This window comes from Citrus sinensis, chromosome 6 (assembly GCF_022201045.2).
Source record: "Citrus sinensis cultivar Valencia sweet orange chromosome 6, DVS_A1.0, whole genome shotgun sequence".
NCBI classification, from domain to species: Eukaryota; Viridiplantae; Streptophyta; class Magnoliopsida; order Sapindales; family Rutaceae; genus Citrus; species Citrus sinensis.
This window is the reverse complement of record NC_068561.1, coordinates 20,106,025-20,132,280: the sequence shown is the minus strand read 5'-3', so window position 1 is coordinate 20,132,280 and position 26,256 is coordinate 20,106,025. Positions and strand designations below refer to the sequence as shown.

Genomic DNA, 26,256 nt, shown 5'->3' with positions numbered 1-26,256 from the left:
TGAAATTTGATATAATTATAGTTAGATGACGAGATTGAATATATTCTCACTTGTTTCTCATGTCGTTAGTATACATACGCGTATGATGTTAGTATTTAAGATAAAAATATAAAAGACATGTTGAAAATCTAAAAAATTCAGGTAACAACAAAAAATACTTTGAAATCCACTGGATAATTATATTACCCGATTGCACTTAATATCCATTTTCTCTTTCATTAGCACAAAACTTAATTGAAATGTCCTACTCTCACATCAACAAATCAAACCATTTTTACTCCACTCCCTTACTTTCAATTGCTGAAAGAAAAAGCAAATAAACACAAAGAGCATATAATCCATGAACAAGAGAAGTATGAGTGGTCGGAGAAGACCACCGACCGGTGACAATTGACGGTGGTCGAGATTTGTCATTGGTGTTGGAGTTCGTAAGAGGTTAGTTATCTTATTAAAGTCTAAAATTTATTGTTTAGCTTTAATTTTCTTATTTTTTTAGATATAAATTTTATAAGTGGTTGTCGGCTGTGTTTAATCTGTCTTATTCATGGATTTATGGTGGAAATTTTGATTAAAAGGAGAATGAGTTCAGCCATGCGTGGGGCAGGAGTTGAACCAAACAATTTACACTATATATAGTGCAAAAACTTTAATTGAATGCTTGTAAAAACTTCAAGCTAATGAATAAATAATAGTTGTTAGTATGGTTGGCAATGGGACGGGATGAGATGCAATTTGCCAATCACAGTCCCATCCCATATATGCAAGTGGGATACAAAAATGTCCCACTCTCATCCTTAGATTTTTTTTTGAGACAAAAATATATCCTGATTCCGTCCCAAAAGAGATGTGATCTTGAGGGATCCCATCCCAATTAGAAAATTCTCATCCTTAGTCGACAATGAGACAGGATGGGACGAGATTTGCCAATCCCAGTCCCGTCCCGTATATGCAAGTGTGATAAAAAAAAAGTCTCACTCTCGTCCCTATATTTTTTTGGGACAAAAATATGTCACAATCTTATCAGGAAAAATTGTCATCCCTAGTTGTTATATTTATAAGGATTAAAGAGAAACTATTCAAAAGTTGATCAATATTGTTTGGCCTTGTGGCAGTTTTATGAATGTATTTTGTGTCCATATCACCCGAGTTTGAATAATAATAAAAAAGAAAATGTTAGTATTTAGTAGCGAGATTTCTCGTCTATTTCAAACATTGCTTAAAAAAAAAAAGAAAGAAAAAAAGGTTTCGTGGTTATGTGATGTTGTTTGCTATGAATCTAAGTGCTCAAATGAATTGGGTGGATTAGGTTGATGTTCAAGTTCTTCGATTGAAATTTTTATTGCAACGAGTATTAGTTAATAATCAAATATGATTCTTTGAATGTAGTTCGATTGGTTAATAACTATTAATAGTCAACAGGCGATATTTTGGATGGTCCAAATTATCCAAGAGCAAATGTTAATTAGTAATGTTTTAATTTTTCTAGATATGTTAAGTAAACAGCTCATGTTTTGGTCAAATTTACATTAAAGATTCGTGATTTGCTAATTTGGTTGGAAGATTTTCCAAATACAGTTTTGAATTCTTTTTAATCCTTTCTTGTTAGTGAATAAAATTTATGTTTCCTTCTAAAAAGGAAAAAAAAAATCTAATTTTCATATTGCTTCCAATTCATTCGTTGCTAATCTCCTAACTTGCTCGGATAAAAAAAATAAATAAAAAGAAAATCCTAATCCTTTAAAGAGAGGCTCGTTATAAAAGCTCCGGTTCGGTAAGCGGATTCAAGCCATGGTTTGAAAGAACAGTGTTAAAAATAAAACCGAGTCCGATATATATTTAAAACCCGCGTCTTTCTCGCTCAAGTCGGATCTAGGCCCAAAAGTTACAATCTAGACCCATGATGTTTGGGGCCCATGAAAGCAACAGTCTTGACTCTTGACCCCAAAGTCAAACCGCGCCCATCAAGCCCATAATATTCGGGGCCCATGAAAGCAACAATCCTGACCCTTGATCCCAAAGCCAAACAGAGGCCAGGCCCATTGATTAATACTCACTGACATGACATGATAATAATTAATTGAATAATAAAATAAAAATCTCGAATGTTTTTTCACTCAACCAATCATTTTATTCCAGAATCCATTCACGTGAACAGCTATAGAAACTAGAGATTGTCCAACTCCTGACTAGATCCCAAATTCTATTTTCAAGGAATTTCAGAGGCTAGTTTTCTTTTTTTTTTAAAAAAAAGTAAATGATAATAGTAACTTTTTGAAGTTCAGGTTACATTTTGGGAAATGACGACACATTTCATTAACACTACATAAATTAACATTCAAACAGAGCCAGAATGAAACCATCCATCCAGACAGAGAATAGTTTTTAAATATATTCAGCGCTAATCGGGTTATAAAAATAAACAAATTTACATAAATACACCCAATTTATAAGTCCCTATCCAGATGGGAAGCTCTTTCATCAAACTTCCTCTCTTTTATTGTGTGTTCAGACCACAAATCACCATATTGACTCTATCCACATGCAAAATGCTCGTTCGCCGGCCTGTTAATGCAACTGCATCTGTTCCTCAGCATGTCATTTCTGGAGAAACGAGTTAACAACCTGAAAAATCCAAGTTACAACTGCTTTCAATTGTCGAATAAATGAAAATAAGGTTTCAAGAATGAGAAATCTGTACTGCTTATTTGACTTGAGACCTATTTCTTGTAATCATAAGTAAATATCAATAAACTCGAGAAAGGGTTAAATATCAGTATATCACTATATGATGCCTATAGTTGCCATCTATTAGTAAAAGCGGTGGGAGAATATTGTAAACTGGAGCCAATTTTTTTAATTAGAAGATTCTTATTCTCACCTTCAAAGATGAAATGCTGAGGATAGATGCAGTTGCTGAAACAATGTTTGATGACTTATCTTGAAAATGAACTTGCAGCACAAGAAGGAGGTGTCTCGTTATTCACAGGGTTTTCTCCACGTGTCTCTGTATTATTCTCGCTGTTTTGCTCTGTAACCAGGGGATTAGCCATATGACTTGATACAGAAGCTTCGCTACCTCTAGTACTTTCTCCAGTTCCAAGTTGCTCCATCAAACGAGATACACTAGTAATTCCCGCATTTTCTGACCGATTTTCAGATCCAGTACCAGGCATGGAAGCATTGCGGGAGAATAGCCTCTCCTTCCACCCTCTGGTACTCTTGGAAATTGACTCTTTGTATCTTCAATTCAACAGAGTTAAAGGAAAACAGATTAGCAATAAATTTAATATATACATATCTCTGTGCATCAAAATATAGTACAACCATTAGAGTTACAAGAGAGAAGATTCCCTTTACAATTATACCTCATAGATACAGCATTAAATCTAGATTTCAAAGACTCCGAAAATGACTGAAGGTCAGATGGTCCAGCTCTATCATGGGTCGGTGATGAAGTTTGGCTGGAAGTGCTTCTACAAAGAAAATGATTAACAATAATACAAGTATATAAACCTATGGACAGTTAAATAGCAGATTTACAAACAAACTAGCACATAGGAGGGTGAAAAAAAATGATTAAAAAGAAAAAAGAAATCATGACTACCGATTATTAAAGGAAAATCCACGTCTAGTTGCTTGTGCAACTGCTGATCCAGAGGCTGAGGATGAATTTTGATTGGTTTGTATAGGATGAAACTGCAGCATATGCTGTGATGAGTCATTCCCACTAGATGAAAGTGGGACCGATGGACTAGCACCAGCAAGTGGAGCTGGTTCAGTTCCCCCTCCCTGAGCGACAGCACCGGGTGGTGCACCACCAGGATGAGCAGAAAATACAAAGAAATGTGGGCGACCATGAGCAGCTGACCGATTTCTATGGCTCTCCCTCCTACCAAAATGGTGGGCCCTGCCCATTGCAGCAGCAGCTGTCAAATGCTGAAGTATGTGTTCTTCAAGGTCAGTATCACTTGCACCCACAGGTAACTGCATTGCCAAAAGGAATTGCATTATTATCACTTGAAGGTCAAATCTGGGGATGAGTTTATTCAATACATGAACAAACAAAATATGTTAGCAAATACAGATAAATTACGGACATGCTGCAATTCAAAATCGCCAAACGTAGGATGATGAAATATGGTGGCATTTCTTGGAGGATTAGCCCTAATGCTCCTCTCTTGTTCAACAGCTTCAAGCAATTCTTGACTACAACCATATGCACATTAGATAACTCCATTGAGTTATATATAAAGAGGAAAAAGTAAAATATAGAATTATAGAAATCAATAACAAATTAACCTGGTGGCATCCTTCAGACTAATAGGCTGCCAACACATGGGACATTGAGAGCTTCTCTGACACCTATAATACAGAAGCAAGTGTTAGTTTTGTAAGCTCTTTCTTCCTTACCTAGTTATATGTCATATGACTCACAACCCAAGAATTCACATCAATTAACAAATGAAAAACGGTTGATCCACATAAATCTTTTATTTGTTTCTCTAGATGCAAATGACTTAATTCCCAACTCCAGCTTGCAGGTAACTGTGCCGCATGTATATGTGTGCCATAGAGAGAGAGATTGTCACACCCAATCAATGTAGAACAGTAACAACTACTTCATAAGATAATAAGCAAATCAACAAACAAGTAATGAAGACATTGTTAAAAAATATTGCTCGAATTCTTCTTTCACAGAACCAGAGGAAGTCTGATAAAAGACTACAATAATGAAATCAAAGGAATACATAAACATCAAATGCAACCAATATAAAAATTTATTCAGAATATGACTCACATTATTTGGCCCCATAAAGAACTAGACCAAAATTTCTCAAGTCATCTTTGTCCATTACTCAAAAAAGGGGGGAAAAAGTGCAAAAACAAAAGGGAAAGCTGGACATATTTAATTTATGTTTTTTTTTCTCAGACAGATATGTATCTATATTATTAATACAGTAACTAGAAAATGAAACAAAACCCAGAAAAGGATACAAAAAGACAAAATTGAACAAGGGTGTTTGAGAACAATGCATAAATATCTCAAAATGAGGATTTAGTAGAATCCATAATGTCACAAGGGAGGGAATGAAATAGCATATTAAGATATATGAACTCTACCATTCAAGAACGCATTGGAGGTGAAACTCATGCTTGCAACTCGTCACCTACAATGCAAGATAAACATTAGGCAAACTTCTATAAGTCAAAATCACATGAAATGATTATGAATTGGGTGTATGATGTATAGTGAAAGGAGGCACAATAGACGTAGAATTTTAAGCTGTTTACCGTTGAAGGATCACTTTCAGAAAACTCCTCAAGGCATATGCTGCATGCATCATCACAAGAATCCTGTATCCCTCCTTCTACAAAGGCAGCAGCTGAAGTCATATGATCTTCAGGTTTCTTGCCCTCCTCCATCCCTAAAACCTGCAAAATCGGAAATAACTCAACTAAGACACTGCATGGGAATTGAACATTCTTTCAAGAAAATCAATGATCACAGTAAAACAAATATATAATCTTTCAATACAGACAATCCCAATCGATAAGAAACGACAATCAAATCTCAAGACTCAAGAGATAACTACTTTAGTTTCTAAATTGATAAGTTAACTTCCATTGCATTAACTTGAACCCAGGGACAGAAACTTGTAACACCAGGTAGCTCAATTAGTCACATGATTCCTCAGTTAGATTGGCGGCAATTATTTCTTAATGACTCCACAGAGCTCATTGACCATAAACAAACAAATGTAATGGTTTCAACAAAAAATAAAACTAAAAGCTTCCCCTAAAACAAATTTAATCTAATGGGAAAAACAATTCCTGGAGTTGCCATGATTCAGGTATCAGCAAATGCTCAATGAAATTCAGCAATACATAAAACACCATCGACTGAATTTAATTATCTGGGTAGTACATAAGAGTTTAGTTGTAATTCTGATTCCCACATCAGACCACACACGGTTCTTTCTCTTTACTTTCATAGCTATTTGTTGCTCAATAGAGATTTGTTTTACATCTAAATTTATGCTAAATGCATTGAAATTACCCAGAGTGCATTATAACATGCTCATTTCATCTATCAAATCATAAAATTGTCGAAACAAAAAGTGGTCACATTTTTTTCCATCTCAATCACAGCCCAAAACAAGGGGAAAAGAGAGAAAAAAATTATCAAATTCAGCTGTAGACTTTCACAGAACAAGCCATATAAATTAAGACAGAACAAGCCAAATAACAATTAAGCAAAAATAAATTCAAGCTGAAACATTTGATGGATATAAATTAGGCCCAGATAAGAATTCGATCTCAATAATCAAATACAAGGAAAAAAAAAAGAAATCATAACTGTATTTCAAAATTCAATTAAAAAATAAGCTATTTGATTGTTAGAATTGAAAGATTAAATTTTTAATTTACCTCCATAAAAGAGGATGGAAGAGCTCCAGAATGGAAGAAGAAGATCAGGAAATGCCCATGAAATGATGAAGATCAGAGCAATTGGGATTCTCTGAAAATTCCTAGAGATTCATAACAAATAAAAATAAATAAATGAGAACCCTAGAATTCAGAGAACATGGAGATGATTAAAGAGGGAAAGAGAGGAAAAACAGACATGGCCAGCTTTACCTTTATTAATTATGGTTGGGTTTGGTTTGGTTTGTTTTCAGTTTTTTATTTTTTATTTTTTGTGTGTTGGAAAAACAAACCTACCCATACAAACACACCTCCACCAAAGGAATAATAATAACATTAACTAATAATAATAAACAAATAAATATTTTCTTTTAGGAGATAAATAATAAGTTCTTGGTTTCACACAACTTTTTTTTTTTATAATAATTATAATTATTGGATCTTATCTTTTAAGTATATTCTTTCTTTATTTGTGTGCCCCACAACTTGCTTGATTTAGTGGGGTGACATTTTTCACACTTTTTAATTGAATTAAATTTGTGTTATTGTACCTTCATGATCTATTATTGCCAATTTTATATATGTTAAGGATTGTAAATTGGTTTTGAAGTTTTGTTAGTTTATAATAATATCATGATGGTAGTGATGATGGTGATATCCTCTTTGTTTGGAAGTGTAATGTTACTTAACCAATCATGTATGATGCTTGAGAATTATGTGGTGATGCGAATATGAGACAAAGAAGCTCAATTTGGCACGATGTAAATAAGTCCAAGATTTGTAATTCAATTCAATTTAGTTATTGTTCTAACATGTATTTGATTTCGCTTTTAAATGTTTGGATAAAGATGAAAAAAAATTCACTCACTAAACGTCAACTCTTATTTTTTTTAACTAAAAAATTCATTTATTTAACTAATGGATAGTCTAATCTTTCTTTTTTTAAAAAAAAAAAAATTAAGTTTGATTTATTCTTTAAGGTTTTTATTTAACTTGTACAATAACAAATTTTTTTTTCCCCATTTTCATGAGAGCTTGACCAAAATTACTAATCTTTTCAACTAAGCATTGGCCTTGAAAGGCACATTTACTAGTGGGTGGTAGGTTTGGAGAAAATTATTGACCCTTAGTTATTGTCATCATCCATAGAATATTTGAATAATATTTATATTTCCAATTTGAGAAAGAATCAAGTGATGGGTTGGTCAACAACTGTGGGTATGTTTTGGGCGCCTCTGTTTTCTTCAATAATGCTATGGGTTTGATGGTCATACAAGCAAGGTATTGGTATGAACAGAAGACCAGATTTTATAGATTAGAATAAAATTTAGAATATAAGGTCAATCATAAATCTTTATGGGGGTAATAATATGTATATCCCTGATGTTTTTATTCTGAATTAAGGACATAGGTTATCCATTTGTATCAAAAAGGTTCTTTGATTAATTTCAAAAAAAAATAAAATAGTGGGTCCTTTGATTTATATCAAGATGATCAAATAACGCTTATAATATTTAACCATTTCAATTTAGGAGTACTTAACGAGTGCATTTTAGTCATTTCATTTGGTACACAGATCACTTTCAAACAAAAAAAGAAGAAGAAGAAGAAGAAGAAGAAGAAGAAGGAAAAATGGTTCATCTATAAAGACAAACTATAGTTCTAGTTGAAAAAGTGTACATAATGGCCGAAACAACTTTAGAGATAAAACAGATACATACACACACAGACACGTATGCATATATATTAAAATTTTATATTTCAAGCTTTAAATTTTAGATTATAAAAGTTCTATAAGATCGTGCCATTCAAGTTGCAGATAAAAAAAAAACAAAAAATAAATAAAACGAATCTACCTTTGACCCCGAGAAGCAGCCTCATGAGTCATGAGACTTGGAATTTTATTTTGATGTTAATTTTAGCGAAAGCCCTACGAAACAAACAAAGATTTGAAGGATGAAAAAGATGTAAACAATTATCAAAATAGACCAATGATGAGCTGTCATTTTTAGGGTCTTTATTTTAAAATTAAAAAAAAAAGGATTATAGCTAAATGAAATCATTATTAATTTCATTAAATAAGTCAAAATTAATCCTCTAATGTTGCCTGCAATTGAGGAGCTTGAGGACATATAAATTTCTTATTGAAAAAAGAAAGCACAATTTAAGACTCCATATACATATATATATATATATATATATATATATATATAATTATTTTCAAGTGGGACACTCTTTATTTTTTTTAATGTGGACACCTGTAAAATTATGTAATTTAACAACATTAAAATGTGGCTGTATTTAATTACATAACTTAAAAATATGTCTGTATAAAAAAATATATATATTAAAGACATCTACACTCGAGAAAGTACTTATAGATATTTATATGTATATGTTAACCCATGTAAATCTTAATTTGTACTTTTTCACACATGCATATTGTGGTCGTAATTAGGGGTGGGCAAAAAAAAACTGATTAATCAATGTAAAGATAGATATATGTGTCCATGTGAATATCTCTGGGCACTAACTACGAATACCATACAATGTGAAGAAAATTTGTTTATGAAAACCAAGAACTATATGGATAGCTGCTAACATCAGGCTACACACAAGGAAACTGATCAAATTTAACATCAGCAAAACGATATTCATATATACACTTTTTACAAAGTTTGACGAAAATTAATGGACTAAAACAAATTGATCCTCTAATGAACCGAACCACAACTACTCTCGGTCTAGAATTCAGTAGGATGAGGGCATATGTTTTTCTTCCTTAGTCCAGTACTTCTTTGATCCAATGATAAGGTCGAGGAGACGGGATATCTACTATCATTATAAGAAAAGAGAGATAAAACAACTGGAATTTAGCAACAAGCGTGTTATGTTTTTTGCAAGATATGATATTTAACAATGTTAGACGACCGTGTGTTGTTAAAGGTTGCTAAAAATTTACTTTTAAGTTTTAATGAAAAATATAATTTTACTCATACGATATCACATCATCATTAGAGCAACAGTAGAGATAGAAATTAATTATATTATTATTTTAAAAAAATTAATGTAGTGAAATGAATTAAACTATTACCTTTAAATAATTGGTGCAATGATTTGATATTTTTCCATAGTGAAAAGATAACAACCCTATAATATTAATACAAATCACTTGCGATTTAATTTTTGAAAAGTAGAATAGCAAATATCACTCCAATAAATTAACAAATAATGGAAGAAAGCAAAACTTGAGGAGAGACTACCCACGGGCCACGGCCGACCAGACCAAACATTTTATGTTTTCCAACTTTAGTTAATTTTTTTAAAAAATAAAAAATGACCTAAAATCCAAAAAATTAGAAAAATTCAAGATTTTTTAGCGATTAAGAAATTGGAAAAAGCGAACAATTCAAAATCAAAATGATTTCTATTTGATTTATAATTTGGGTCCGGTATGTTGAAACTACTCCATGGTAAAATATTGATAATGACAATACAATCATAAAAATAAATATTAAATATGTACTTACTGTTATAACCTGACGGTCATCATCAGTACTTATGGTAGAGTAACTCGATCACAATCAATGCCTTATAATTTTTATCAAATTTATTCGATTCAGCTCAATTTGACAAAACAATGAACCTAGCAATCATGTTTACACAAGGTAAAGTCATACGAAAGTTATTATATTGCCATCTCTCGTAGCGTCAACTTGGATGAGCTATCATTTTTTTTTTTTAATTTAATGATTACATTATTAATTCATAGGTAACCATATCATTCATGAGATTTTAATGATTTCTCATCAATGTCTAACCAAATAAAATTTTGGAGTTAGCTCATACCATTAAAATCTCATAAATGTAATTGGAATTCACTTTTTTTTTTTTTTATCTAAGTTATATATCATCGTGGATTCATGATTGGGTTGTGTTAAGTAAAAATGTTATTAGATGGCATGAACAAACGCTATAAATATATCTCATCATATCCGCCGAAGTTATTGGCGGTACTCAAAAGATTAAAAGGGGAAGTCGAATTGTAATGAGGTTAGCTAGAAATGGAGCTCTGACAGTTAATATAGTGGGGTGTCTAAAGCAACGCTCTTCCGTTTATTGACTAAAAAGAATAAAAGGCCCAATTAAAAGTGTCATGAATTTATTCGAGCCTCCATCCAGTCCACAATTTTAGTTATTTTTGGACCGGTCCGTTGTCTCGCCCACATGACCCATTTTGCTCCTGCCACTTTTAATTACACGACATTTTCAGACGTGTGTCGTGTGAGTTGTGAATGACAACTGCCGAGATTTGACATTGGAAATCACATGCTTGCTTTTTTTTTTTTTTTTTTTTTTTTTTTTAAAAAGCAATATATTTTCTAATAATAAAAATTAAAAGGTTATCATTTGATAAAAAAATAAAAATAGAAATATTTAGACAAATCATAATTTTTTAAATATTCGGCAATAATTGTAAACTTAACAAAAATTGAAAATTAAAAAGAAATTTCTTGGTATTTCCAATAACGACACCTGATGACCTGACCCACATGAAAAATATAAAGAAATAAATAAATAAAATAATTTGTATTAGGTAAATTAATATCATAATATGGGCATTTGCTTGCTTGCAGACCAATTGTCACTGCGTAAGTATATCACTTTCCCCGTGAAAGCAGTCTACAATAATAATAATAATAATAATAATAATAATAATAAAATCTTTTTCTTTTCATCTTTCTCAGTTTTCCTCCATTTTAACTTGACAACTAATATATATTTGAACAGTGAGTAGATACTATCAAATAAAAATAAAGTTACTGTTCATGCTATAATTTTATAATTTTACTAGAACACACAAAGCAACTATACTACTCATACTATTATCTCTATGTTGATGGTGTTTTCTTTTCCAAATTTTGTTTCAATATCTGTGAATTCTAATCTTCTATCATCTGGGTGTGTAAGTTTTAGGGGTGGGACCGGGTGCAGGGTACTCCCCATTTTATCCATTTGTGTGTTAACCATTGATTGGATCCAATATTTAAATAATTAAAATAATTACGTTAAGATTAAAAAAAAAAAAAAGGAATATATATTAGAAGAACAGCTCATATGGTGGCTTATTCATTTATTAATTTATCAAACGATTAACTATTGCAGTTATTTCCTGAATAAAGTTTGGAAAAGAAAGAAATAAAAAAGAATGAGAATTAATAAGAAAAAGAAGCAATCTTGAAATCCAAGAAACAAACTGTAAAACATATGTGGTTTCCTAAAACAACCGAGGCTACGTCATCATTCGTTTCGCAATTTCCTTCTTCTGCATGGGGATCGAGCAAAATGCTCAGTCCCATGAGCAAAGTTCTTACGACAAATCGGGCACGAATAATTTTTCAGCTCCCTCAGCCACCGCCAAATGCATTCATGGTGATAAAGGAATTGACATCGACAGTTCAACGAGGTAGCCTCGTTGTCAATATTCTCAAACTTTTTCAAACAAATTGCACATTCCTCTTCCTCCTCCTCTTCCTCTTCCTCTTTCACGACGTGATTCACCCCCTTGATCGTCAAAACGACACAGATTTGGATGGTGCTAGAGTCGTTTTTGGCAATGGCACTGGCGAGTGCGTCCTTGGCGAAGTTAGAGATGTCTTTGAACATCTGGAGTTGAAGCTTGTACGGAACTGGCTCGGTCTTGAAGAAAGAGTAGTTGCCTTTGTCTCGCTCCAAGTCGAAAAGGCTTAACATTAAACAATGAGCCAGATGATCGGATGGGTTCGGTAAGTCGGGCTCTAAGATTCCGAAGCGATGCATCTGGAACCTGAACTCTTTCGATGGGAATTGAACGTCAAGATCGGGGCGCAATGTTTGGGTTAACATCCGCCTCACTTGATACCCGTAAGTGTATCCGGACACTGAATCCATTCAATTCAATATTAATAAAACACAATTAGGTTTTAAGCAGCAGAGGCAAAGAAATTTCGTACGATTGGAGAATATGAACTAATTAAACTATTGGCTTTTACAGAACAAGCGTTATATATAGATGCATACGAAAGCAAAGTTTTACTTTCCCGAATAGAATTTGGATTTCCTGATCAGTTTTTGTTTTTGAACTAATTAGGCAGAATCTAATCGACCCTTCAACAGATAACATTTCCTTGGCCTTACAGCTAATATTAACAAAACCTTATATGTTAAGGAAAGTTTATAGTAACTATTTATCACAGTGCGATTAGGCAACGCGGCCCCGACGTTATCGTTGTTGCGGGGATATCATGCATATTGAGAAAATTAAACGAAGTTAACCTCAAGTGGCCAACTTCGATCGATGCCATCCAAATTGTCAGGTATATGGCAAGTACTTGAACATGGACTTTTTGTTTCTATTTTTTCCTTTAATGTTCAAATAGCAATCTTCTACCCTGTAATTGCTTTCATTTTCTGTCAAGAGAAAAATGTACTATGGATATATCAATAGTCAAATTATTGTTTATTTCATTAATTAACAGTTGTATTAATTGTTGGATATATCGATAAATATAAAAGTCTCTTTACACAGTGTATGTACAATGAAAATCAATGAACCAATTAATCCTCTCGTGTCTCGAATAGAGGAGGTTGAAGAAATATATTCTTCTTGCAAGTCCATTGTTCAATCATATGGTCCACGTACGAGACCCTTTTATTTCTCTTACCTTGTCAAAATTATAAGATTAATCAAAATCAAAATCCGCCCTTGGTGAGCTTTTGGTACTTGCTAAAATTATAAAAATAACAAACACATCAAAATGAATAGTATTTGAGAACTCGCTAAGCTCTCCGACTTCATCATCGACTGGTACTAACATAGAAGAGTGACTATAATTATAACCCAAAAATAACATTTTCTTCCCCAAATTTTCAACATCAAGCCACTCTTTCCGTTGCCAATCTAACCTTAGAACGTACGTTCCAAGCATCGCGATATTGTTTTATACGAGGAATGTGATAATCCCCATGACCATTATTATAAAGAGATTAAGGTCTCCTTCATATTGACACCCAACCAGTCCTACTATCAAATGAATAGTAGCCTTCATGTGTCCATATGTGATTATGTAGATTAGTCTATATATACTTCTCCAACGAAATGAGCAATTGTGTGCTAAATTAAGAAGCAAATAAAATATATCAAATTTGTTATACTCATTTAAATGAATGATATAGATATTTATGACATTTCTCCTACTTGTAATTTTTCTCCATACTTTCCAATTCATTATTAAATTAATTTAATCATTAAGGGTATATAAATCATTTTGCTTAAAAAATATTTCAAAATATTTAGATTTTATGGCTAATATCAAAAACTAAATGTAGAATAATAAAACTATACATAAAGCTAACATTGTTATAATTACTTGAAGATTTTGATCTATTTTAAAACATGAGGGAGTTTCACTTAATTTCTGTAAACAATAGTCAACAGAGGGTAATCCTCGTTTTCCCCTTGCTAAGAATATTGCCTTATCTTTAAACCCAGTTTCCAATGGCGGGAGCTTGATAACCTTGTTGTTAAAAGGGCTGTAAAAGAAGATTGAGGAAGGTTCTTTGAAGAAAAGAATCCAGCCGTTTTCGGAAGAGAGGATTTTTGCGGAAGCAAGAACAAGCTAACGGGGGCCTGGTAATGGTGTGCTGCTGCTTGTAAAATGGGTAACAGAGAGAGAACAATGAGCCACGGTTGTTTCTGCTACTTGATTCGTCGGAACCAAATAACCATGGCAATTTATCTGCAGATTTGACACCATGAAAGGTATTATATATATGTATGTGTAATGAAGACGCTCTGCGATTGTGCCTATGATGTCCACTGCAAGATTATACCATTTCGATGACGAGCTCATATTAATTAATTTGATTGCTGGAGAATTGATATATAATTATTGCAACTTATTTGGACAGTGATATAATTTGAAGTGTACGATATAAGCGTGACTTTATACAAGTTCTATTAGAACATCACCAAAAGACTTTTCAAATAAGATTTTATTACTTATTTGAAGAGACACATCAACATTTAAGGCTCCAAAAGACACTCCAACTAAAATTTTTCAAATAATAAATGATCTTCTCTCTTCAAATTTAAAGAGTTACTTTCTCTCTCTTCAATTTATATTTTATTATTTTTTGTTGAAGAAAAAGAGAAATGTGCTTTAATTACTATTGATTTTTCCTTTAAAAAATAGTTATTTAATTAAAATAATATTAACTCATTTCTATTTGAAGAGTCTTTTGGAGAACAATATTTTTTTTCACTCATCTATTTGCCGCATAGATAAGCAAATGAATATTTAAAGAGTAAAATTTATAGAACTTTTTGGAGATGCTCTTAGTAATGCTGTACCGTCTGACGCTATAGAATTAATTGACAGCTTTAGCACTACTATTCACGAAAAACTTATATAATTATACTAGGAGTCTTCTACTAGATCATCTTTCTAGATTTTATAACCAAATTGGATAAGAAAATAACAAGAGTACTAGAGAAGGAAGTAAAAATTATTTAGGAAAACTGCTAACTCTTGTTAACAAAAAGTAAGTCCGACCCATACACGAGGCGAACTTAAATTACAAAATTAGATAAAATTCCGTGATAAATGCTTCTGTTTAATCTTGGGAGCCCCATGTATTAGTTTGGAAGTCAAACCCCCTTTTTTTTTTCTCCAAATGGTGGAAGCCAGGAAATATTTTTTTGTTGTTGGGGGGGGGGGGGGGGTCATGTTCAATTTCCCTGTTTCAGAGAGTTATTAAGTGCACCACATGCATTCCTAAATACACTTAGATCAGTCACAACTAAAGTATCGTCTCGCTAATATTCACAAAATATATCATATATGAAAGTTAGGATTCAAAGTTGGCACCCATGCGATTAAAAATATGGATTTAAATACGATAATGGCAACTGGTTATATTGTAATACTAAATTACACGTAGGCAAACAATGCCTTGCTTATAGTTTAAGTATTAAATTATAACTTATTACCAGTGTCTAGATTAAAATTTATATTTTAAGTCTTGCAGACCTTTACATATGAGAACTTTCAGTGTTTAATCGTTTAACCTTAACACTTCTGCTTACATTAATTTTTGAAGACGAGTCCAATAGAACATTAGTTTTGAAGCCATATTAATTAATTGTAGCTTTGAAATTTTTAAGGGAAATTTACACTAATAACCATAAATATTTTGGTTTTTTTCATCTTAACCCCCGAATCAAATTTCTATCAACATTAGCCATAAAAGACCATTTGAGACCAAAATACCCCTCTCCCTCATCTCTCCTTTTCACGCATCTCTCTCAAACCAAACAAACACCCCTCGTCGGCGGCAACATCACCCCTCGTCAGCGGCAACATCACCCATCGTCGGCAGCAACATCACCCCCCCATTCAACAAAACCTAGGTTAGCCATTTAACTTATTTTCATTAATTTAAAATGAAATTTTAGATTAATAATGGTTGTAGTTTGAGAATAATGGTGGTGATGGTGGTGGTGTTTGTGGTGATTGTTATTGTTTTGGGAGTATATTGATTTGAGAGTATATTGAATTGGGAAATGATTTGGGGAATTTGGGGGGGGGGGGGGGGGGAGGGGGCAGCGCGCGCGTGCGGCCCGCTGCCAGACCAATTTGGTGCGACAGCACGGCTCTGTCGCACAAAAAATTACAGTGGTATTTTTTTTTGACAAGTCATTTTTTTTCCTGTAAATGCAATGTAATAATTTTATAAATATTATAGATACATGGCGAAATCAGAATCACTGGATATCGAAGTAGGCAAGATGTATTTTGGTTATACCGATCACTTTCCTAGTCGAATTTCGAGCATGTGTAAGTTATCTTCGGTCGTAAAAGTCATCGAGGAAAAATTAATAAAGCGGCAATTGAATATGTTCAAGAATGATATATTTGGGCATTTCTTAGAGTGTCAAAGTTTTCCATTTAGTGGGGTAATTTTGCACAATCTTTTACTGAGGTAAGTGGGCCATGAAGAAGATAGCCGTGAGGATCAGTTATGGTTTCAAATTGGTGAGCATTTGATTCGCTTGTCAATTGTAGATTGGTGCTTGGTTACCGGACTTTCATATGGTGTTGATACCGAACTAAGTGATGACAAAAAAGTAGATAGGCTATGGAAAACGTATTTTGATGGTGTGCATCGCAAGATCAATGTTAAGGAATTCGATGCATTATTTAAAGAGTTGAAATTCGAAGAAATTAACGATATGGACGCATTAAAGATTGCGCTCTTTTATTTTGCGAATAGAGTACTAAATGCAAGAAAAAATCACTGTCAAATCAATTTCGATTGGCTTAATGAAGTTGATGATATACAGTACTTCCGAAACCGTCCATGGGGTCTTGTGTCGTGGGACATGGTATACGACAGTCTTGATGATGCACTGTTCGAGAAATACGAGAAATTTAAGACGACTCGGTTGAAAAACCCAGATCATAACATTGAAAAGTACAATCTTTACGGATTTACGTCCGGGGTTCAGGTGCGTTGTTTTTTTTTTATTAATAAGTTTTATAGTGTTAAATATTTGATAGATGTGTTAATAGGTTTTTCACTTTGGTTGTTGCAGGCTTGGATTTACGAAGCGATCGGAGGTTTGCCGTCAATATGGGTCGTGAAAACGAAGAACAAGATTCCCCGCATCGTACAATGGAAGCCCATGGCGTATTTGAGAATTAACTTTGCTAAGGTTTATTCGTTCTTCAACCACGAATCTCGAATTGTAAGTAATATGTATTAGTTATTTTTTTAACTTTACTAAATTTAAGTTATGTATACCTAAAATTTTCAATTGAATTTATGGCAGGGGGACGTTTTACAAACCCTTGAGCCAAATTCAAAGGAGAGTAGCAGAAAATATTGGCTCACTGTGAAGGATTACATGCCAAGCATTCCAGCCTGGGTTCATAAGGTCGGTTATAAATCTAAGTACTATAAATTATATTTAATCGAAATTTTTGACTTTTCATTTATTAATTTGAAATGATATTTGATACAGCACCAACCCTCAATCAATGCGATGCCGTCGGTTTCAAGGCAATCAGACGAGCATGACGACATACCAAACCCAACACCAGAGCAGCATCATGACACTTCTGAGGATGAGGTGGCTGTTGATGACCACCAGGAGCAGACACATGCCGACTTTGATGACACACGTGATTCTGAGGTTATAAATAATATACGATATTCTTCTATTATTAATCATTATTGTTTTACTGTTATTCTAAAGATTTACTTATTTTCTTCTGTAATAGTCGGGAACAAAACAGTTTAATGATTACGTGCGACGACGGTTGGATAAGATTGATCGTAACGTGTATGAATTAAAGTTGGAATTAAAAGATTTTAAAGAAACCGTGGTTGGCTTTATCGACACCTTTTCTACACGTCTAAATAAGGATTCTCCCATCGGACGCTCGTATGCGGTGAGCGTAATTAAATTTAATAATTATGTTCGTTTAACTTTTAATTTAATAGTTGTTTAATATGTTCATCTTGGCGAATGGACAGGCCCCGGATGACTATGGAGTGTATATTGACGTGGGCAATCAAAATTTGTCTACGCCCACGTCATTGTATAGTTTCTACGGGGATGTTAGTGGGGAGAGCGTGCAGGTGTTCCCTAAGGTGTCTCCAAGCGTTAGTAAGTTCGTCCGTGCGTACATACCGTCGTATGTTTATAACAGTCCTTACATGATTCCTCCACTCAGGCGAGGAAAGAACGCCCGGCCTATACCTCGACCCCAAATCATGGACTATACTCAAGACATGAATATGAGTGTAGATATAAATCCACTGAGAGAATTGGAGGATTCTAGTCTGTTTGCTGAGTTTGATCGATGGTTCGCTGGTGATATGACAGTGGTTCGGAGAGTCGAGCACCCGCGGTCATTCTTTCAAATACTTTTGGGTCTAACTTCGATGGGATGGCTAGGCGATGAGGTAATTATATTTTCGAAGTTCTTTGAGTGTTGTGGATTTGTGTATAAATTTTATCTTTTAAATCGTAATGTTTCTGTTTCTCAACAGCATATTCACGAGTATCTCCGCTTAATTAGCGAGAAACAACGGCAGTATTTGAATGCCTTAGTTCAACGTGTCACACATACTGACACATTTTTTTAGGTAACGTGCCGACAAAACTTATAAATACTATTTATATTTTTTTAATTATTGCCTTTAAGTTTTGTTAATTTATGCATTTCTTGGTTATCTATGTACTAAGTGTTTTTGAATCAGTTATGGAACAACGGGGATTGTGCGGTCGATTCATCAGTATTCGACGACCATTTGAATAGTTATCTTTGTGGGTGACAGCACACAATGTCCAAATCAATGACGGATGTCGATATGGTATGTATTTTATTGCATTTCACATACTTCATAATTAAAATATCAAAGTTGTCGCTTTTTCTTGGTTGTATTTCAATTTCATATATAACGAACATGTTTTTCAATTTTTATATACAGTTACTCATCCCTGTTAACTTGGATGGCGCGCATTGGGTAGTAGCACGAGTTCACTTTCGGAAAAACAAAGTATGGATTTATGACTCATTACTCACATTTCGCGACGACAAAAGGTACAAGTTAAAATTCAAGCCACTTGAAGTTATATTCCCTCGATGGTTGGAATATGTTGGCTTCTACAACATCCGACCTGAGTTGCGGAGTGCAGACCCCTGGAAAGTTATGGCAGTTAAGAGCGCGCCACAACAAGAGCCCAGAACTGGCGATTGCAGTGTTTTTGTATTGATGGTTACGATGTATTTAATGTTCGGGCTTAGATTGGAGTTTAATGCTAGTCATGTCGAGTACTTTAGAAAGAAGATTGCGGTTGACATATTTAATGACGATATTGTATTGTAAACTGTTGTAGTAATTTGAATGTTGAAACTTGAATTTTTATTTTAATTTGCGCACTTAAGTTTATATAATTTTAATGCTCACATTTTAATATTTAAAATAAAATAAAGTTTTATGACATATAAGTGTACAACACACAAAAAACAATAACAATTATAACCAACGAAACACAAAAAACAATAACAGTTTTAACCAACGAATTATTAAAATAATACAACTAACTTCGAGTCGACGCAATGAGATTCTTACATCGCTTACGATTATGGCCCAGTTCATGACACTGCTCGCATCTTACAGTTCGCCGATTAACGTCCTCGCCAGCCGAGGGTATTATGAGCTCTTTACGACTGCCAGGTGGTGGTGCCTCAACTGGTGGGTATACTTGCATCTCCTGAATTTCATCTGGAACTTCCCAATCAGCCACATCACCAACTGGCTCCACTGGTTGTGCATAAGCCATCGTCAACGATTCTGTAGTGTGAAAGTCCGAGAAAAGGTTAATAAAATCCACCCGGTGTGTTAGACACGCCGCAATTGCATGAGCACATACAAGCTGATTAAGCTGAAATACTCTGTAGGAGCAAGTTTTCTTTTGCAAGTAAACCAAACCTTCCTTAAGCCCACCACCTATAACTTGAAATCGATGCGAAGCCACCGGCCGAACTATCATTCTTTCAGCTATAGTTCTCAGCTCAATGACTATTTCATCCGCCCATGTTGTTAGCCGAGTACTCATTGATTCAGCCACAATTTTTCTATCATAAAACCATTGCTGCAACGTTTTCATAAAGTGATCAACAAGATGAGTAATATGAAATTTTCGCGGTTCCCTCATGAAAGAATTAACACTCTCCGCGATGTTGGTGGTAAGTATGCTGAAACCTTGCCCAATTACACGTACCGACATTATTTTCTAGGTAGTCAGCCGCACCCGAGTGAATCATCCACAACCTTTCAAGTTGTCTCTTAAATTCCTCGTGGCCATATGCTTTTGCTGCACTAATAAAGGCAGGCTCAAATTGATCCCAAAGAGCTTTTGACATTCTAAACTGTGACTTAATGTTACCTTTCACGTGGTAAAAACAAACGCCGTGAGTTGCATTGTGAAATACTTTAAGAACGACTCTCCTTATGGCAGTACATCGATCAGATATAATTACCAACTCAGGTCTATCGCCAATCACTCCGTGTAACTTCATCATAAACCATTCCCAAGCATCATTGTTTTCTGAATCCATGATCCCAATGGCTAACGGATACAATTGATTGTTACCATCAAGACATGTTGCCACGAACATGCTTCCATGATATAGCCCATTGAGATGAGTACCATCTACAGCAATGACAGGCCGAATGTACTGCATAAAACCCTTAATGGAAGATCCGAGTGCTACAAAATAGTACAAGAAATTACCATCTCTATCCTGCTCGATGTGAATGACTGTACCCTCATTCGCTGTAGTTAGTACGTGAGAGTATTTAAGGAGCAAGTTGTATGGCTCTGTAGGGTTGCCTCAAACTATTTCAAGACCAACTTCTCTCGCCCGATATGTCTGCTGGTATGTTAACTGAACATCGTATTCTTGTTGCATATCTGCTTTTATATCATTCGGAGTATAAATTCTCTTGTCTTGAATATATTTATCTGCGATAATATGACCGACAACTCGGCTCCTGACTTGATGACGTCCATCAATCAATACCTCATTCTGACAAGTGTGTACATTATCAATTATCCGCACCACCCAAGGAATATTTTGCTCGTTCGAACATCTAGTTGCTCGAATACGCCATTTACATGATTCTGAACTACAGTAAGCCTCGAAATGTGTCGTAGTAGACCGTGCAATCTTGAAATCAAATTTATCCCGAAAGGCAATCTTGCGTAGTTGTAATATAAACTCATTCTTCTCAGCAAATAGCTTACCCACACTGATATCATCTGAGTCACAACTGCTAACAAAACTTGGAGCAACCATGTTCGAAGGCAAAGTTGGAGCAAGACTTGTGAGGGAGTCAATTCTCCTTATCAATCGAACCATAGAAGGAATAGGTCTATTGCCTCTGTTATTCACAAGAGTATTGTCTTCACACTCATCCTCATGCTGAAATGACGGAACATTCGAAGGACTGGCTCCTCCATCATCACCATCATTATTGAAATGAGTGCCCCTCATATTATTAGAAGGTTCTGCACAAACATTATCCCCCTCTGTCTTATCATGAAAATCATCATTGTCTCGAAAATCATTGTTGTGATACGGAGAATACCGTTGCTCCAACGACGTCGTTATTGGAAATACCGTTGCTCCAACATCCTGTAACGTAACGCCGTTATCATCAATGTTGTCATAATTGTCGTGGATTGGAGAGTAATATTGCTGCAGCGATATTGTCCTTGGCAACACCTCTTCTTCATTATCGGGGCCAGACATATTTGCTCTAAACGAAGTTTCTGTATCGACATGTGGCTCAATACCTTCGCTCGGAACTCGAGGTGATGTGGTCACGAATATAGGAATGCATCCAAAATTAGCTACGTCGGATGCCATATGTAACACAACCCTCACCATTTCATCATCAAATATATTCATGGGCAGTGCACATACACGATATAATGTGTTACTAGACCTCAAAGTTGTCTTCATTGTGATACTATATTCATTATGATTAATTTGTAACACATCGTATACTCTTGCCAATAATTGATCAAAAAGATAAATTTTCCCAACCAAAAAAGCTCTATTTTTACCATTGACATACTCCATACGCCCATCCTCTAATGTCTCCCACCAACCATCGTAACACAATTCAAGTACAACTGAATCCATTAAGCCTGAAATTATTAAAAAAATAAATTATTTCAGCCCTATCAAATTAATAGTTAATTGCAATGAATCTGGCTTTTCGTGCGACAGGCTGACTGTCGCACCAAACTTGGTGTGACAGGCAACATGTCGCCAGATTCACCCAGGAAGCCATCCGTAGTTCAGTCAAACTCACGAGCAAGAAAATAACTCATACCACTATGTGATGCCGATTAGTGTTGGATCCGAATAAATTATGATCGGATTTCACTTTTTTAAAAATAACAAAAGTTTTATGGTTATTTTTATAAATTTCCCAATTTTTAAACAGCTGTTGTTATGTAATATAAACTCTAGCTATCAAATGACACATACTCGGCAGTGGCGAATTCACATTGACGCCATAAAAATTATAATACTCGGTGAAATTTATATTAAAACAACTAGAAAGGGGGTGATTTTATATAATTTCAAAGTGATCCATGCTCTCTTTCAATGCTGCTAGTAGCTCAATTCCCCATAGGATTCTAAAAGGGTTTGAATTCACAAAAGGAAGGGACCGAAAGAGCCAAAAGCTGAAGTGGAGTGATTGCTGATTACTGTATAATAAGCAAATGGAAACAGAAGAAAATATTATATACAACAAGAAACAAAGGTGCCCTACGCCACATATACGAGCAACAGCCGACTCTATTAAAAGTACTTTTATATTTATTTGTTTATTTATATAAAGCAAAATTGGAATTTGGGACAATGACTTACTCATTGGCAGTTTGGCACGAAAGATCCATTAGCTTAAAGCAAATGATTCGGATAGCTTATTTAAAGTAGCATATCTACTTTTTCCCTTAGTTAAAGCTTTGATTTTCAACTTTTATGGAGTTGTTATATGTTTATACATTGTCACACATGTTGAAAACAAGAAAAAATAAATAAAACTAATGTAACATTGATATAACATAGAAGTTTTATTGTGGTTATCTTTCAAATTTTTGACTAATCAAAAATTGGAGAATGAATATTGTGGTTTCACAATATGTGAGGGCAGTTGTTCAAATTCCCAAAAACATTTGTAAGGAATAATTGTTTCCTTAATTATATTATATAATTGAGTAAAAATAATATTTTCTTATAAAAAATGTGATTGAAGTAAATATTCTTGAAATATTAATGAAAAATCTGAGTAATACTTTATAAAATATTAATTAATTTTAATAATTATTCGATTGTACATATCAATAATAATTTTATATAATATAAATTGTAATATAAATAATACTCTCTTATAATAAAAAAAAAAAAGAAGAAGAAAAATATGAAAGAAATGTTGGTGGGGCCAAAATACTGAAAAGCTAACACAAATTGTTTGATTCTTTCATGATTTTGTGGTTGAAAGTGGCTAGTAGCCCAAATGAGTGTCCTTATCTAGTACATGCGTAGGGGGGGTCCTGATCCCCACGGGGCTGCCAAAAAAGGGACAGTTTACACGCCCCAGCAAGCTGCAAGCAGCAACTAGCAACTAGCACAGTTCAGCTGCTGATCCCACCCACCACCAGGCAGGGTTACCAAATTGTGAACTCGAAAATGACATGTTAAATGCAGCAACAAGCCCCAAGTAAAAGAAAAGAAAATTCGTGAGTAAAAAGAAATCAATTTACAACATACAGCGGGACAAATTATTAAATTCTTAGTCGCAACCATGGAGAATAAATCGGGTTACATGTTGTAGTAGCAAATATAATAAGCACACTTAAGTCTTGTTATCTTATGCACATGATAAAAAAGGGAACTTAAAAGAATAAAAATCAAAATTAAAGAGGTACATCTTTTAGTACGCTTTCAGCATAGAATATGAAAAAGAGAGAGCACTGTAAGAAGGAATCAAGGGAAATTTGTCAAGTATTGGAGAGGATACTGAAAAAGCCTAAATCCCAGTAAAAAAAGAACCTGTGATTCCTTCACAACAGTATAGAAAGCAAAAATAAGTGATATACGTTTGTTCCCAAGTCACAATATCGTTTCCACTTTCAATCTCATATCACACAAACATGGCCTTACAAGATAGTGATTTTCCAATATTTTGATAACATTGAGTGAGTGCTTCTAAAATTGTGTCCCCCTCGTTGCTGCTGCTTTCTTATGTTACCATTCAATTCTAAGCCAAATAAAACCCGGATACAACAAAAGGGTCCCAAATGTTGTATGTATGTAATAAGGGCAACAATTATCATCCAATATTCAAGTCCATACATACACACAAAAATTAACTCATAATAAATGCTCGCAATTTGTTGTCGTCGTTTAAAAAATTATCAACGTACAAAACAAAGACGAACTCAAACTCGATCAATTGCCCCCCAAACCATTTTACATGACCTTAGCTTCATCTTCGCTCAACAACAATCTAATCAAAATCACTCATCAAATCTGTGAATGAAAAAAAGGAAAAAAGCTGAAAAATGAAGAATTTTACAGTTAATTTAATTTAACCCGTTGTGAAATACAACGAATTAAGAAGTGGTTTCTCGCTGTCTCTGAGAAGCGGTTCTCCAAAAGCCAGCACTGTAAAATCTTTCCCACATCTCCTTCTCCAATTCGACCACTCTCCTCTCAGACTCATCGGAATTCATGGCGCGATCCGTCAAACAATTCTGCAAGTCGACGACAGGGTGAATCTGCATCTCGAGTTCATCACACCCGTATTTACACTTGCTCCTCTTCCGCTTCGGCAGAAGCCCTTTCTTAATAAGCTGCTGCTTCCGCTTCTCCTTCCAAGCCTTCCTGCACAGCCCCGCGGGGAGTTTGTAAATTGCCATCACCAGCAAGTTGACGAGACCGCACGGGCAGCAGCAGCACACGGCGGCGCACTCCGCCGTCGTCCCACCCGCCACCTCCGCAAAGCTGCTTCCGCTCCCGCCACCGCTTCTCGTTGACTTGCTGCCGTTGCTGCTGCTGCTGCCGCTGCTGCTTAACAACAACGGTTGCCTCTTGTTCACCGTTGGTGATCGCAACACTATTTGCCTAGACATAATATCTATATAAATATAAGCATACAACGGCGGAGAGACCCTGCATGAACGTGATCAAGAAATTAAGGTTGCACTGCCAATTGAATTCATTATTGTTGGGGGAGGCAAAACGGCGGACACAGCGAGTTACCAAACCAGCCAACAGCGGAAGTGGGCTGGTGATTTCCTTTTTTTCTTCTTTTTCTTTGTGGGTTTTTGCTGTATTTTTCAGTTTCTGTTTGGTTGACGGTTTCTTGTCCTAGAAAAATGGTGAGAGAGAGAAGAGGGAGAGTCAAAGGAGATGAGAGAGGTTGGGGTTTGAGTGGAAAAAAGTGGATTTCGCAGTTGGAAAATTTGGAGAATATATTAATGGTGGGTATGTATTTGTTTATTTATCAGTTAATTTAGTGAAAAGATTTTTTAATATTTTTGAGTTGGGGCCCCCTGAAGGATAGATATACTACATGGAATGATGGAACTGTTTGAATTGGGATTTTAGTTTAGAAAAAATGGCAAATTAAAAAATCATTTCGAATGTTTGGTTATTGTGTTGTTTTTGTTTGTTGGTATTTGTATTTTTTTAATTTTCTAATATATATGTTTTATTATTGGGTCCGTTAGTAATTATTGTATTTTTTTTAGATATGAATTATAATTACAATAGTAATTTTTTATTTGGAATTTTAAAATACGGAAAAAATTTACAAAAACTTAAAAATTGTGAGATTTAAGAGGTTTAAAATTTAAAATGTTTAAACTTAAAACTTAAAGCATCTTAAACCCTACTATTAACAATGGCAATCCCAATGATATCAAGCTCTCTCACAACACATTCCGTAGATAAATAAATTCTTTCTCAACTTTTATTGTTGATCCAAAATTTGGTATCAACAATAACTAATAGCGTGAACATTTCAAATCTAACTTTGAACTTCTATATTTTAAATTTAGAGAAATTAACATAAACCAACAATCTCATTTTAACTCTTTTTTTTTATGAGCTCAACAAAAACACAAAACATAGATCATCGAGATCTTAAAGCAAAGTATAATATCTTTTTTTTTTTTCTTTTACTGGG

The 26,256-nt window shown here is 34.3% G+C and overlaps 3 protein-coding genes across 4 annotated transcripts; all 3 read right to left on the bottom strand.

Moving 5' to 3' along the window:
* Positions 1 to 2,245: 2,245 nt before the first annotated feature.
* On the bottom strand, positions 2,246 to 6,767 carry LOC102611988 (E3 ubiquitin-protein ligase RHF2A-like). Of its 2 annotated transcripts, XM_006481575.3 has the most exons (10): positions 6,640 to 6,767; positions 6,430 to 6,530; positions 5,293 to 5,433; positions 5,122 to 5,168; positions 4,300 to 4,362; positions 4,098 to 4,206; positions 3,605 to 3,984; positions 3,366 to 3,473; positions 2,879 to 3,240; positions 2,246 to 2,622 (listed from the first exon to the last, which is right to left on the bottom strand). In XM_006481575.3, exons 2-9 carry the CDS (start codon positions 6,433 to 6,435, stop codon positions 2,934 to 2,936), a joined length of 1,161 nt encoding a protein of 386 aa, XP_006481638.1. In that variant the 5' UTR covers positions 6,436 to 6,530; positions 6,640 to 6,767; the 3' UTR covers positions 2,246 to 2,622; positions 2,879 to 2,933. The 2 variants fall into 2 exon arrangements, with proteins under 2 accessions (XP_006481638.1, XP_006481637.1); XM_006481574.3 differs by lacking the exon at positions 6,640 to 6,767 and having other exon boundaries at positions 6,430 to 6,627.
* Positions 6,768 to 19,579: 12,812 nt separating this feature from the next.
* LOC127903124 (uncharacterized) lies at positions 19,580 to 20,726 on the bottom strand. The gene is made up of 2 exons (XM_052443796.1): positions 20,268 to 20,726; positions 19,580 to 20,134 (listed from the first exon to the last, which is right to left on the bottom strand). Exons 1-2 carry the CDS (start codon positions 20,724 to 20,726, stop codon positions 19,580 to 19,582), a joined length of 1,014 nt encoding a protein of 337 aa, XP_052299756.1.
* Positions 20,727 to 24,679: 3,953 nt separating this feature from the next.
* LOC102612483 (uncharacterized) lies at positions 24,680 to 25,198 on the bottom strand. Its single transcript, XM_025100111.1, has one exon. It carries the CDS (start codon positions 25,196 to 25,198, stop codon positions 24,680 to 24,682), a length of 519 nt encoding a protein of 172 aa, XP_024955879.1.
* Between the last annotated feature and the right edge of the window lie 1,058 nt (positions 25,199 to 26,256).

Bases quoted from the DNA above. Each gene is read 5' to 3' on its own strand.
- LOC102611988 (XM_006481575.3), bottom strand. The intron at 3,474-3,604 runs GTAGTCATGATT...TTTTCTTTGTAG, and splicing joins GGATTTTCCTTTAATAATCG to AAGCACTTCCAGCCAAACTT. The intron at 3,241-3,365 runs GTATAATTGTAA...GTTGAATTGAAG, and splicing joins TTTAATGCTGTATCTATGAG to ATACAAAGAGTCAATTTCCA.
- LOC127903124 (XM_052443796.1), bottom strand. From the start codon at position 20,726: ATGCAGTACATTCGGCCTGTCATTGCTGTAGATGGTACTCATCTCAAT. The intron at 20,135-20,267 runs GTCGGTACGTGT...AAAACGTTGCAG, and splicing joins CTGACTACCTAGAAAATAAT to CAATGGTTTTATGATAGAAA.
- LOC102612483 (XM_025100111.1), bottom strand. From the start codon at position 25,198: ATGTCTAGGCAAATAGTGTTGCGATCACCAACGGTGAACAAGAGGCAA.